General features: G+C 38.0%; 1 protein-coding gene across 1 annotated transcript; it reads left to right on the forward strand.

The window, feature by feature from the left end:
- The first annotated feature begins 537 nt into the window (after nucleotides 1–537).
- On the forward strand, nucleotides 538–9920 carry Dynlt3 (dynein light chain Tctex-type 3). The gene is made up of 5 exons (XM_020177442.2): nucleotides 538–683; nucleotides 2817–2858; nucleotides 7134–7257; nucleotides 7811–7888; nucleotides 8182–9920. The coding sequence occupies exons 1-5, from the start codon at nucleotides 654–656 to the stop codon at nucleotides 8256–8258; spliced, it is 351 nt and encodes a 116-aa protein (XP_020033031.1). The 5' UTR covers nucleotides 538–653; the 3' UTR covers nucleotides 8259–9920.
- Nucleotides 9921–13763: the final 3843 nt, after the last annotated feature.

Consider the following 13763-nt stretch of genomic DNA (forward strand, 5'->3'; position numbering starts at 1 on the left):
GTGCATGCAGCCTCTTCTTTGACCCTTATAGCTAGTCATGAAATAGGGATGATTATGTTTTCATATGGGAAAACTGAAGTTGTGTGGGGTTAAATCTTTCCAAATAACATAACTAGTAAGTGGACAAATCAAAGTTGGTTGTTCAATGATTTCATTAACTACACTCATTTGCTGGATGATGGTCAATGAACAAATTATGTGCAAACAACTACAGCAGTGAGCTCTAAACAAGTTGTGCAGAACCTACACCGGCTGACACTGTCAACCCAGCTGATCCTCACTGGCACCATTCCCAGCTACTTAACATCCATCCTTTATTTTCAGAAAGGAAGCACTAAGGAGGCACCAAGGACCTGGTCTGAGGCAAGTGGCTGATCTGAAGAGCAATCAAGGCCCTGGAGGCCTCCACCACTTGGCAAGAGTCCTCGCGTCACTCTGAGTTCTTCCCCCCTCCCTGCGCCCCACCGCGTTCTCCGTCTCCCCCCACCCCCTCGCGTCCCCTGGAAGGTGGAACCTATACGACAGAAAGGCGGGGCCTGCGTAGGGAAAGGCCCGGTTTTATAAAAGAGGGCGGGGCCTCCCCGGAGGCCAGTGCGCTGCCACGGTTGTCAAGCCGCGCCTCGCTCCGCCCCCGGGGAAGAGTCGGAACCACCATGGAGGATTATCACCGCCACAGCGACGAGGTACCGCCCCTCGGGCCCGCCCGCTTGGGTGCGGGTCCCAGTCGGGTGGTCTCCTAGCTCTGGGCGGCCCGGAGAGTTAGGTTGCGGTGTCCTCCGATCCCGGGTCCTTTCCGCGGGCTGAGGAGCCTCCTCTCCAGTCCCAGTTCCCGTCTCCCTGTCCCCGAGGTCCTGAGGGTGGGCTAATTGTCGCGGTGGCACCGGGGTCCCGAAGCGCTTGGGTCAGACGGTGGGGTCGCGGCGGGGATGGGGGTGCGGAAAGACCTGACTTGGGGTCTTTGGGATGGGCATGAGGTGGCGGGCACCGCCCGTCTGCTGGGCAGGCCTTGGAAACTGGGTCTTCCAGCTGCTTCCTCCGCCCCTTGGCGTCTTCAAGAGCTGCAGCCGCGCGGCTGGGGACCGTGGTGGCACAGCCGCTCCAGCTCCTAGGAGCTGTCGCCTGGGTGGGCTGGAAGGAGGTGCTTTATGGATTATGAGCCCTTGCTCACTGACTCAGGCTTCCCTAAGCCTCACCAGAGCCCGGGGATGTCGGTTATCTTCCTCTTACTGGTGGGCACTCTGACTTTTCATGGCACCTAAGTGATATGCTCCAAGATAAAACTGGCAGGAGTGACAGACAGATGCTTGATTTGAACCCAGTCCTCTGACTGTTACACTACAGCCCTTCCCTCTGTAAGCAGTTGGAAGATGGGGCCTGTTGGATCACGGCATAACCTGTGACAGCATGCAAAGGCAGAGTAGACAAAGATGTTTACTGTCAAGTTGTCTAGCCACCGGCGAATGGTGCAGGGAAATAAAAGTAGGAGTTATGGTGGAGCCGCAGCATAAAATGATGCACGAGCAGGTTCTTGGAAGGACCTTCTGGTCCAGTGGGAATCTTAGGATATGGGATTCTTAAGAAGTAAAAAACACATTTAAATGAGTTACTTCTGTGTTGTAGGTAGCATGCAGGTCAATGCTTAAGAATTCGAGGGTTAGAAAGAAGGACTCGAGGCACACAAAAAAAGACATATTAGGCTCCCCCTCAGGCACATCCCCCAACAAGGGCACAGGAGCTCCTCCCTGCAGTGTTTCTTAAATATGTATATTTTAAAAGTAGGAAAATTACATGTGTTGCCATGACCATCCAGATTATGAGGTGACTTTCCAAATTGAAGTGAAAAGAACATCCTTTGATTCCTAGGCAAACTTTGACAGCAGATAAAGACATGATTTTAATGTAAAATGATAGTTTTTAATAGGGCCAAAATGTAAAGCCTCTTTCCTTAATACTTATAAATTTCAAGTTATTTTGTTCCTTTGTTGTTGGAGAATTCTGTGTGGTAATTAAATGAGTTAAAAATTTACATCTGTCCCTCAAAAGCATAATTTTAGAATTTACTTGTTTGAAGTAATTTTGAGTTGTATAGTAGTTTTTACAAAAATTCTGTTGCCATAAAGCACCTAAAAATGTCTCCATGAAAACAATTCTCGTATTACCCAAAGTGTCTTGGTGTAGATTTCAATCTTATCACATAACCTAGTCCTGTACTCGAGGACACTTGGATGTCATTGATAGCTACTGTTAATTCAGGGTTCTAACAAGCTACTCTAAAGAAAAAGGACAATTTATTGTCAGACCAATTTATAGAATTAAAGTGCTATTAATTTCAGATGATTAAGAATTGTTGTAATCTTTCATTCAGGAAAGACACATTTTCACCTGGCAGAACTTAATAATAAAATGGAAAGTAATAAAGTGTTTTCTTATGGACCACTTTATTCTCTCATGTTGCTGAAACCGGTTCCTGTGTAGTGATAACTCATACATCTTTACAACTACTTCCTGCTTATTTCCTGATGTTTACAATTCAGTGATTGTCAATCTTGGGTGTTCATCAGAATAACTAGGATAAAGCCTTTAAAAGAGATTTAGTTACCTGGCCTCTGCTCACTAATGAACCGTCAGGGAGGGAAAGCATTCTGTATTTTGAACTGTTTGGGGTGGGATTAGCCATGTCAGTAGACCTGATGCCCCTCATCAGTATGGTCACTAACACCTGTCGAGGCCAGCTGAGGGTATTCTCTGCATTGTCATATCTACAAATAAAAGGAAGCCTGAGTTAAAAGCAGTTTTATCTTGTGTTTTCCCTTTAGACTGGCTTCAATGCTGATGAAGTGCACAATATTGTCAAAGAGGTGAGTTGCACATGTTCATCTCAAAGTTGACTTCAATGATAGAAATTTTTTAAATCCTTATTTTGATTTTCAGTACAAGTTAGAATCCTAGTGTTAAAACAATAAGATTTTGACTTTTTTTTTTGGTGGTACTGGGGTTTGAACTCAGGGCATTTCACTTGCTAGGCAGGTGCTCTATCACTTGAGCTGCTCTGCCAGCCCTGAAAAAAAAGAATTTTTATTCAGGTAGACCAACCATCATTTTAAATGTTAATGCTATAAAAGTATATGTATGTACATGTGTATGTACTTTTTATAATGTAAAGTATATGTATAATATATGTGTATATTATATCAAATGGATAAAAGACCCTAGGAATGTCTGCCCCTGGACACTGTATGCTTATTGTAGCCCAGTACAACAGGAAAAAAAGATCACTTAGCATCTTTTAGACACTGATATGATGGTAAACCAAAATATTCAAAAAACTATTTGTGACATGAAATCTAGTCCTTTGTTAAGCAAATAGAAAAGTTCTGGTTGAAAACCAATTCTGGCAGAGGAATTTCAATTATTCTAGTGGTATCAGTACAGACTACACTGTGGGTTTCATAGTCCTGAGTCAGCTTTAACTCTGCCAAGACCTAGAAAAACACCTGAGCTGGCCCAGAAGGGAGGCTTGAATTGTGGGTATGGCTGTTGAGGCCTATGTTCTAGCAGGCCCTGACTGAATTAAGTCTGGGATGGATCAACTCCACCCTCTGGGCACTATTCATGTCATCACTCCATTCCAAGACAGTGCCTCACTTGCCTGAAGTCTCTAAGGATATCAGCTACCCCAGAGCTCATGCAGGTCTGACTTTCTACAACTAGGATCAACTCAGTGTTTGAGTTGGACAGGCACCTGAAAATCCTGCCAGATTTTAATAGTTTAGAATTAAGTGTTAGACCTATGTAGCTCCGGAATATTAATTATAAAAAAACAGAATGCAAATATTTTCAATACCATGACAATGTAAAAACACAAATGAGGGAAATTAAGAGGTGGAGGTATTGAGAAGGGCAGGAGTGATCATCTGATTTTCAAAGTGAAAAGTCAAGAGGGACTGTCATTGGTCAATGGAATATGAAAGAATGCTGGGCCTTTGGTGGGGTCCTTTTAATTACTGTGTTCTTTCCCTTTAATTTTCTTTACCCAAGTTCTGAGCCAGACAAAAAGATAAAAGAACATTAGAAGGAGAACAAAACTTCACCTTTATTATGAATAAAAACTAGGTCTATTGTAGCTTGTTTTTCTAACTCCTTTTTAGCGTTTAGACCTTGCAAGAGGCATCCAAGGGAAAATTTGAGTCAACAGAGAGAAACACCCAGGCTGATGTCTTTCATTGGTCTGGGTGCAGAGGGAAGGAGAAAAAAAACCCAAGTCTAAGATGTTTGGGAGATTGGCATTCCCAGATGTGAATAGTAGAACAATGATTGTCACCCACCAACCAGGTAACTCATTACGTCTCCATAGGAAGGAATAATTAATGGAATAAGAGGCCAGAAATGTTAAGGAAAAATCCTCTGTGCAAGGAACTGTCAGGGAAAATAAACATGTTCCTAATAGGGTAAATATATTGAAGTAAAAATAGTGAATTCAGTCAGTGTCTTGACAGAAAAGGGTAGGAGGCAGGTGGCCTTTGTGAACTAAATTTTCATCTATCATGGCAGGAACTCTATGATGTTGTCTATAATTCATAAATCAAGAAATAGTGATATGAATGTTATTTGGTGATATGTGAGTAATCCTGAGAAGAAATAAACACAAAACAACTGTACACTGAAGGTGTTTTCCCTGGAGAGTGAGACTGGGCATGGGAAAGGGTGAGGAGGGGCACTCTTTGTATACGTGTTACTTTGATGTTTCATTAAATTAAAAGAACTATGCTGCTTAAATTGGGTTGTATATACTTGGCAGTGGTGCTAGAAGCTACTGGATGCATTTTAGAGCATGGGTTTTACTTAAATATTTGTGAGAAGATTTTAAGCTATAAAGTAATTCAACAGAAAGCACTTTTGATACAAACTGATATGGAGTCAAAAGCAAGCTTGACTTGTTTTTTTTTTTTTATATAAAGGATGAGATGAAAGAATTCTCAGGTTTGCTACAGGTTTCTTTGAGCTACTATTTTCTTCTCCTTCCCATGGTCAACTTCTTTTTCTTCCATTGAAACATTTTCATTGAGGCATTGGAAAAGCTTGAGCATGTGTGCACTATTTTAAAACATTTCAAACCAGGAGCCCATTGCTCATGTCTGTAATCCTAGCTACCTGGGAGGCCAAGATTGGGAAAAATGTGGTTGGAGGCCAGCCCAGGCAAATAGTCTGTGAAACCCCCATCTCCAAAATAACGAGCAAAATGGACTGAAAATGTGGCTCAAGTGGTAGAGTGCCTGCTTTGCAAGCACTAAGCCCTGAGTTCAAACCCCAGTCCCACCAAAAAAAAATTTCGGCCCTTCCAAGACAATTAGATAATTTCAGTAGTGATTGATGTTTGCCTTATCTCTTACTTGTCTCATTTTCTTTTCTTTGATTCTTTTTTCTAAGCTCCCATGCTAATATATTTTTCTTGCTGAACTTTTAGAGCCACTCATTTACCAGTAATATGCACACATTTTATTTATTATTAGTAATATATCTTCTCCATCTCCAAAAAATTCCTCAAGGTAAGAATGAGTTACAACTGAAATTAACTTGGAACTTAGTTTAAGGTCTATTTGATTTAGTATGTCCAGAGAGTATATCAAAAGCAGTATTTCTTCAACAACAAACTTTTATTGAGTACCTGCTAAGTGCCCAGGTCCTGAGTTTGGCCCTGGTAATACAGAGCTGTTTGAGGACCTCATTGTCTAGTAGGCCTCCTGGTTGTTGCTGATTAGTTAGGCTAATGTTAATTAATAGAAATTAGCAGGGCTATCGACAGTGGTGCTCTCTTGGAGTGGTCCTATTTGATGACCTAGAAAACACACACACACACACACACACACACACACACACAGAGTCACTTTTACTTTTCCATTAAAGAAAGGCCATCTGGAGAGAAGGAAAAGGTTGTGTCAAGGTCATCAGTTTAGTAATGGTAAAACCCTGTTTTCCTGACCCTTAGGTTATTTGCCTCTTCTCTGCTGTGTTATTAAACTTTCCAGAATAATGCGAGTCACAAACTTCCATCAACCCCTTTAAATTACTTACTTCTCTTTTTACATTTTATTATTTGTAAAGATTTTATATATCCAGCTAAAAATTGTATATTAATTAGTGTCTTATAAATCTCCACTATAATCCAGTTGTAGTCGATGAAGACACACATGCATGTGTGCGTGTGCATGTGTGTGTGTATTATGCGAGATTCCAAAAATGAATGAGTGCTTTATTTTGCAGGCTCTATCACTTGAATGTAATGTAACAGTGGCAATAATGATAATAATATTTATGTGCTTACTCTGCCAGCCACTGTATTTAAGCACTGGCATTCATTATCTGATTTTATCATCTCAACAACCTAAGATGGTGCTGCTATCCCTCCTGGAAGGATCAGGAAAATAGGGCTTTGAAGATGGTAAGTCACTTACTGAAGGTCATACAGCGGATAGCTGCAGAGCTGGCCTTAAACCCTAGGATTGTGATACTAAAGCCAGTGTTCTTAATTGGGTGTCCAAAGTGGATGCAAGTAAGCACTATATGGAGATTATTTGACATTGTTTTTACAGAGCATCTTTGTTGGTAGGTGTGCTAGTGGTTTTATAGTTAAACAATTACATAGCATGAATGAGAATATAATTATTACACACCAGAATTATGTTTTTAAATTAGTTCCATCCTTTGTTTCCAGTATCTGAGCCCTGTTTCAAGTTCCAGCTGTTTCAAAGCCACTCTTTAACCAATTAATATCACCCTCTTCTTATCCCCTCCCTGCCTTGAAATCCTTTTATGACATAACTTAGCATGTTATGATTAGTCATTCTTGTGTTATAAATATTAGAGTTCTTTTATTAGCATCCCAAATTAAGTTCTTCACTATAGAGACTGTGGCATACTCATCTTCATATAACCCACAGTACTTCATAGAGTGAGATAATATATGTAGAAAGGCTTTGAATCTTAAACAATTAGAGACGATACATAATAAATATTTACCAGGTATATATTTACTGTTATGCCTTATTGGGGTATGAATGTATTGAATACATTCTTGTTAAAATCTGTGTAAAATTTGTTCATTTTGGCTAATGAGCTGTCCTCTTCCCTTCTAGTGTGTAGATGGGGTCTTAGGAGGCGAGGACTACAATCAGAATAACATCAACCAGTGGACTGCGAGCATAGTAGAGCAGTCCCTAACACATTTGGTTAAGCTGGGGAAAGCTTACAAATACATTGGTAAGTATCAGTTTCCTGCCTTACTAGCTCACACATCTTTGTCCTTATGATTTTCTCTGAATTTTGAGAATATATATGAATGATGGGTACTACAGTTGGATACTAATAGGCTAAGAAGGACTTCTTAGAGATAATATATGAGAATTCCTAAAAGATGGAGCTGTTTCACTACTCAAAAGCAGTTTGAGCTACTTGCCCTTAGTAGCATCATCCCTTATGTTTTTATCAGTTCTCTCTTTCCACTGAGACCCCTCAATCTCAGTAATCCCGTCAGTAATCCCATGCCTCTGAAGTTCCACACACTAACTGAAAAAGTGAATTTTCCTGTAATACAATAACCAATGGTTATGATAGTGATCCTCAAACTGACTGGATCGTGTGGTGTTAACATCCTGATATGGTAGATAATCACGATAAGAGAGGTTTTTTCAGTCTACTAGCTGAATTGTTTTGTTAATTTTTTCCACTTTTTTAGAGCTCCAAAGAGAAACACTTCCATCTTGGCTCTTTCCTTTTGTCTATAAGTATCCTCATTCTGTGACTTTATTCGCAGTGACCTGTGCAGTGGTCCAGAGGAGTGCCTACGGCTTTCACACAGCCAGCTCATGTTTTTGGGATACCACTTCTGATGGTAAGAGACCTTAAGTCAATTCACACAGAATCAAAGTTCTAGCAAAAAAAAAAGTACACTTTTTATCAAATGCCTGTTTCATTAAATTTTAAAAAGACTATCAATAGAATTGCTTTGTACCTAGTTACAAGTGTGATGTCAGACCAGAATGAAATGTGAAGCTATAACAGGTTGAAGGAATAAATTACATTAAAATCCATGAAGTGTGTGTGTGTGCATGTGTGTGTGTGTATTCCCTTGACAATTTCAATGTTTTGCTGATATTTCAAAGTCCTTTTCTTGTGTGTTTTCAGGAACCTGCACTGTAAGATGGGAAAACCGAACCATGAACTGCATTGTTAATGTTTTTGGCATTGCAATTGTTCTGTAACTGACTAAAAATGTTGGGCTAAAGCCAGTAACTTAAGAATTTGTCAGTGTATCCTTTCTAAAAAGAGTAATAGTTAATTATTAATGTGCTAAATGACAAGTGTGCAATATGCTTCCAAGCTATCAACAAAAACTGAATTATTATAAGCAATTTGGCAAATTAGTTACTATCCTATACAGCAGCATTTAAATAGGAAAAATTGAATGTTAGCAAAAAATAAATGCAGAAATATGGCATGACATTAAAAATATAACCTTATATTTACACCAGCTTTTCACTAACATCATTATGCCCCTAAGGGGATGGGAAAAATCATTCAATAATAAAATTATCTTTCCGCTAGGGAGTTTAACAGGGATATAAATATGTGAACAAAAAAGCTGCAAGTATAAATGTGGAGAAAAATATGAATAAGTTCATACCTCTTAATTTTTTTTCTTCCCTTCATTTAGTTGTATATAATACTTAATGGAAAGTACTTTTGTTTACTTCTGAGAACTGGTAAATTTAAATTCATTTTTTTAAAAAATTCAATTTCTTGTATTTGTAATTGAGGTTGAATTAAATCCAATAATCCAGACTTCCTGGTTAAGCAAAATTACTTGCAGTGTTTGATAAACATGACTCAGACAACTGCCTTACAATCCACTCCTTCTGTGTGGCACAGACATTGATTGAATGTCTGTTGTGAGCATATTTGTCTGCTAGGCACTGTAGTTATCAACATATTGTTCAAATGCTAAGGTTCTTTTGGCAGCTGTTCAGTTGGAAAAGTAGGGTTTATGTTTGGAGAAGAAAAAATGAGTTGGTTATAAGAGAAGAAAAAAGTGATCCTGGTTATCCATGTAGAAGTAATCAAAATGAAAAGCACTTACTGGTGACAGAATTATGGATGTAATTTTAAGAGTTGCTTATAGCTAGTTAAACTGCTTAAAACATGCAACTCTTGGTTAAAGGCCTTATTAGTAGTCTTAACTACAAATGGTAAATTTTACCATTGCTTTAGTTACAATCATCTGTAAATAATTTAAAATACTTATTGTGTGGGGTTCAAACTGAATGGAGTAAAGTATAAATTAAAAGTATACAATCATTAGTAGGTTATCTAATATCTCAGGGCTTATGAAATATAGTTAAATTTATTAAGAAAATAAAAGCTAAAAAATTAGGGTAAACAGCTGACCACCAAATGCGAAGTCAATCTGCTATTTAACCTTGAAAACAAAATCAATTTTGTATATTACCATGGATACCAATACATGTACAAGACTGGAATTCATTGAATTTTTAGGGACAAGAAAAGGTTAGTATTACTATTGACAATATTAAGGCAGTATTCTTGTAGGAATACTTTATGTATGGGTGATATTTTGCCGAATAACAATAATTGTTCAATGTTTAAGGAGAAGATGAGGAAGTTGCAAGGGTAGAGCTTAATGTGGTTTTGGCACATTAAAAACTCTCAGTTGTTACCTTTATGTTACTTTATGCTGCTGGCTTTTGTGCCCCTGAATAGTGACCAAAATATATGAGCAGTTAAGGCTTGTTTTTGATTATTATTGTTGAAGCCTGGTTTTTAAAAAAATCAAATCATACCTCGTGAGCTTGCTATCTGCTCTGTTTCTAGTTTAAATATAATAAAGATTATCTTTCTGTGCTATACTTTTGCTTCTGGTTGATCATTCCATAGTTAAATGGCATTGTGTTTACTCTAAAATAATTCTTTTTTTTTCCTTTTTTGAGACAGGGGCTTGCTATATAGGCCAGGCTGGTTTTGAACTCACAATTCTCCTGCCTCGACCTCCAGAGTGCTGGGATTACAGGTGTGTACCATCATGCCTGCCTTCTCTAAGAAATTCTCAGTGGGAAGAATGGTGAAGAAAACTGAATATGGGAACAAATGAATATATTATTGCAGAACAAATACCACTAAAATAGCAACTCATAAGATACTAAGGCAGGAGGATCTTGAGTTGGAGGTCAGACTGCTCTGGGCTGTAGTTCAAGGCTAGCCTGGAATACATAGTGAGATCCTGTCTCAAAAAGTAAAGAATAGCAACCCAAATCCAGTATTCACCATTATAACATGATTGATAAGCTTCTATTTTATGATTTTTAACACAGTTTCATTTTTAAAAGTCAGCATGAAATATATTTTGTAATTACTAGCTTTTAATGATTATTTTTGGCAAGGAATTTTGTTCTATATGTCAACTTGCAATTGAGTTGTTACTGTGTTTTTTTAATTAAGGATTTTAAGTATGTAAAATTAGGGTATTCAAATGTAAGTACTAACTTGGATTCTTTTGTAAAGCTATAATTTTATGTTGGTAAAGTACCAGTATATTGCCTAAATGATGGCAATATCTCATTACATTTTCTCTAGAGAAAAGCACTTTTCTGCTCTTCTTCCCAAGTTGGATGTTATCTAATTATGAGTCATTAAATGTATTCTCACTACCTGCATTCATATTATATTTTTAAAGTAATCTTAGGATGTTTAGGATTATATTTTCAAAGTTTGAGCAAAAATAGTTGTCCATTTTTTATAACAATTATTAAAAAGTGTGAAAAAATCAGTGACTTTTTATGGCAAAGAAATTAGGTCTTTCTTATAGCATATACCAAAATAAATTTTGAGAGATTAACTGAAAAGTTCACCCCACATGCTAGAATCTGTGCAAGGTGAATTTGTTTTATAATCCAGAAGCTGGAGCTATGTTTGGGGGTATAGAAGGTTATAAGTCCAATGTTGAGTAATTTTGAAGTTAACCGCACATTCACGAAATTCTCTTTGCCAGGATCTTAAACATTCATCCCTCACAACATTTAGATAGTCATCTATCAGTATGTTTCAACCTCAGTGGTCCAGGAGATTGTAGCCCACCTTGTCTAATTTCAAACCTGTAGTTCTCATTGTGGTCCTACTTAGTGTCACCCCACGTCACCCTTGGATATGTGTGATATATCAACAGTCTAGGCCTCTCTAGAAATATCTAATTGTTTCATAAGAATGTCTCTTTCCAAAAATGGTTTCTAAGGATCTCAGGGATAATAAAGCTAATACTCTGCGTAGACACTTGGAGCACCACTGATATCATATGTGTGTTCCATATAGGAGGTAAAATATGGGCAACCACCCTCATGCTAGGATTCCTAAAAGATGATGACCATATAGGAAAATTTGTTCAAAGCTCTCCCTATCCAGGTCAGGAAATTTGATGTCTTGGTCAAAATTAGATCACATGCCCAATAATGTCAATCTCATGACCTAGAAAATTCAGTACATTGACTCTTAAATTTGGAATCCTGAATGATTCATTGTAGAGAGGATAGAATTAGACCGGAGAAAGGTTAATTTTCTTGAAAGTACATTGGACATATGGGAGAGGGTTGTATATTTCAACAAAAATCAGAATACTTTTAATGAAAGGTGAAGTGAGTATAGGACATGGTAAACAACAATGTCCACTACTGTTTCACAAATGGTCTCACATTATTGAACTATATAGCCTTCTTGATCTAGTTTGTGTTTTCTTATAATAGAGATATGGATATAAGGAATGTTTGACTTTCTCCTTCACTTTTGTGTTAGTTTCCTATTGCCTAGTGGCCTAAAACACACATTTACTTACTTACAGTTCTGGAGGTGAGAAGTCCAAATGGTTTTACTGGTATGGGTAGGGCTGCATTCCTTTTTGAGGTTTTAGGGGAGAATCCTTGTTTTTGCCTTTTCTAGTTTCTACAGGCCGCTTGCATTCCTTAGCAGGTGATTCCTTCCTGCATCTTGAAGGCCAGCAGTATAGCATCTTCAGATCTCTGATCTTTTGATTCCTTCTCTCGCTGAACTTCATGCCTCCATCTTTTCCTTGTTAGGAACCTTGTGGTTAGATTGGTAGGGGATTATTCTGTGTCTTACAATTCTTTCATTATGTGATGCTGAATGTCAGTGGACTCTCATTCTAAGTATCAGAAAAACAATATGAAATAGGTATGAGATTGATAAGTTGGATAGTACATGCCCAAAAGGGAAGCTACACCACAGCTCCATCCATTGTCATCATTCAGATACAAGGGCTCAGAGGAGCCAAATCTTCCTGTTTTTTTTAAATCAAAAATATTATGATGTGAAAAAAGCTCTCAATTTTGAAATCTCAATATTTTTAAAACATTGATGTTGAGCTTAAGGAAGCTCAACAAATAGTATACTTCTTTCCATCTTCAGTTTTTTTTTTTTGAGACAGGATCTCTTGCTATGTAGCCCAGGTTGGTCTTGAACTCACGATCTTCCTGCCTGTGCCTTCCAAGTGTTGGAATCACAGTTGTGCATCACCATGCCTGGCCCCTGAATCAGTTAGGAGACAAGAAGAAAAATAGAATGATTTCAAAATACTACTTTCTGTTCCAGAATGAGACTTTCCTGGGGGCAACTTGTCTTTCTCATATTAAACTCCAGAATTAGAATTGCCACCCAGTTGTAGGCAGAAACAATCTCTGGAGAGCTAACTACAAAAAGGAAGGGAAGAAACCCCTCTACCTCCCAGGGAAGGTGTGAGTGAGGGAGTAAAGGAATGTTAAGAATGTTCTATGAAGTGATGATTCTGCACATGGAGAAGTACGTGAAAGTAAACATGAGTGGGGATTGGGCACTACTCCCTTAACATTTAGCACTAATTCAAGTTTGTTTGTTTTTTTAAACACTGTGTACCCAGCATTATATGTGCCAAAGTAAACATATCTGTGGGTTACATAAGCCCATGGGTGATTAGTTTGTCTCAGTTCCATAGTTTCTGCATAGCTAAGCTTCTGCCAGCCTCTTCCTCCCCATTCCAGCCCCCTTCTTTGATTGGATAATCTGGCCAGACATTGTACTTATTCTACCAATGGTCAATACACAAAGGGTAGGAAATGAAGACAGCTCTGGTCTGGGCTTGAGGCCAAATCAGTAGAGCCTGGGTGCTGCTGTTTTATTGCAACCATGATAATGTATAGTAGGGAGTTATCATAGAAATAATGTTCTATAAAGTGTTAGTATGTTCTTTTTTGGAAGCAATTTGATGGCATCTGTTCATTTTTAAAGTGATTATATCACATGACCACAGTTCAATGACTCTATACTACAAAAATAACATAAGTGGGAAAAACAAAAAAGCAAACAAGAATTTTCTCTTCAATATTGTTTGTAATAACAAATTTAAAACCAAAAACAACTAAAATGTCTAAACAAAGAAAAAAGGATAAATTATAGAGGATAAATGGGGAAATATCACTTTTTACTTTGTGTATTACATGCTTTGAAATAGTTAAAAATTGCATATTAATTTTTAAAACAATTTAAGTTACACAATACATGAATATATTTTTTTCATGTAAAGCATTACAATATAATAAAAATCTAACAAGTTATTTGCCATCCAACTTGTTTTCTGTTTGTCTTCCACATCTCCATCCTCTCCCAAGAGGTAGAAACTGATGTTATTTTGACGTCCATGACTCCAGGCTGTT

Source organism: Castor canadensis, chromosome X, assembly GCF_047511655.1.
Source record: "Castor canadensis chromosome X, mCasCan1.hap1v2, whole genome shotgun sequence".
Taxonomy (NCBI): Eukaryota; Metazoa; Chordata; class Mammalia; order Rodentia; family Castoridae; genus Castor; species Castor canadensis.

Excerpts from the sequence above, each read along its gene's own strand:
- Dynlt3 (XM_020177442.2), top strand. The coding sequence starts at position 654 with ATGGAGGATTATCACCGCCACAGCGACGAG. Across the intron at positions 2,859-7,133 it reads TGCACAATATTGTCAAAGAG|TGTGTAGATGGGGTCTTAGG; the intron begins GTGAGTTGCACA and ends CTTCCCTTCTAG. Across the intron at positions 7,889-8,181 it reads TTGGGATACCACTTCTGATG|GAACCTGCACTGTAAGATGG; the intron begins GTAAGAGACCTT and ends GTGTGTTTTCAG.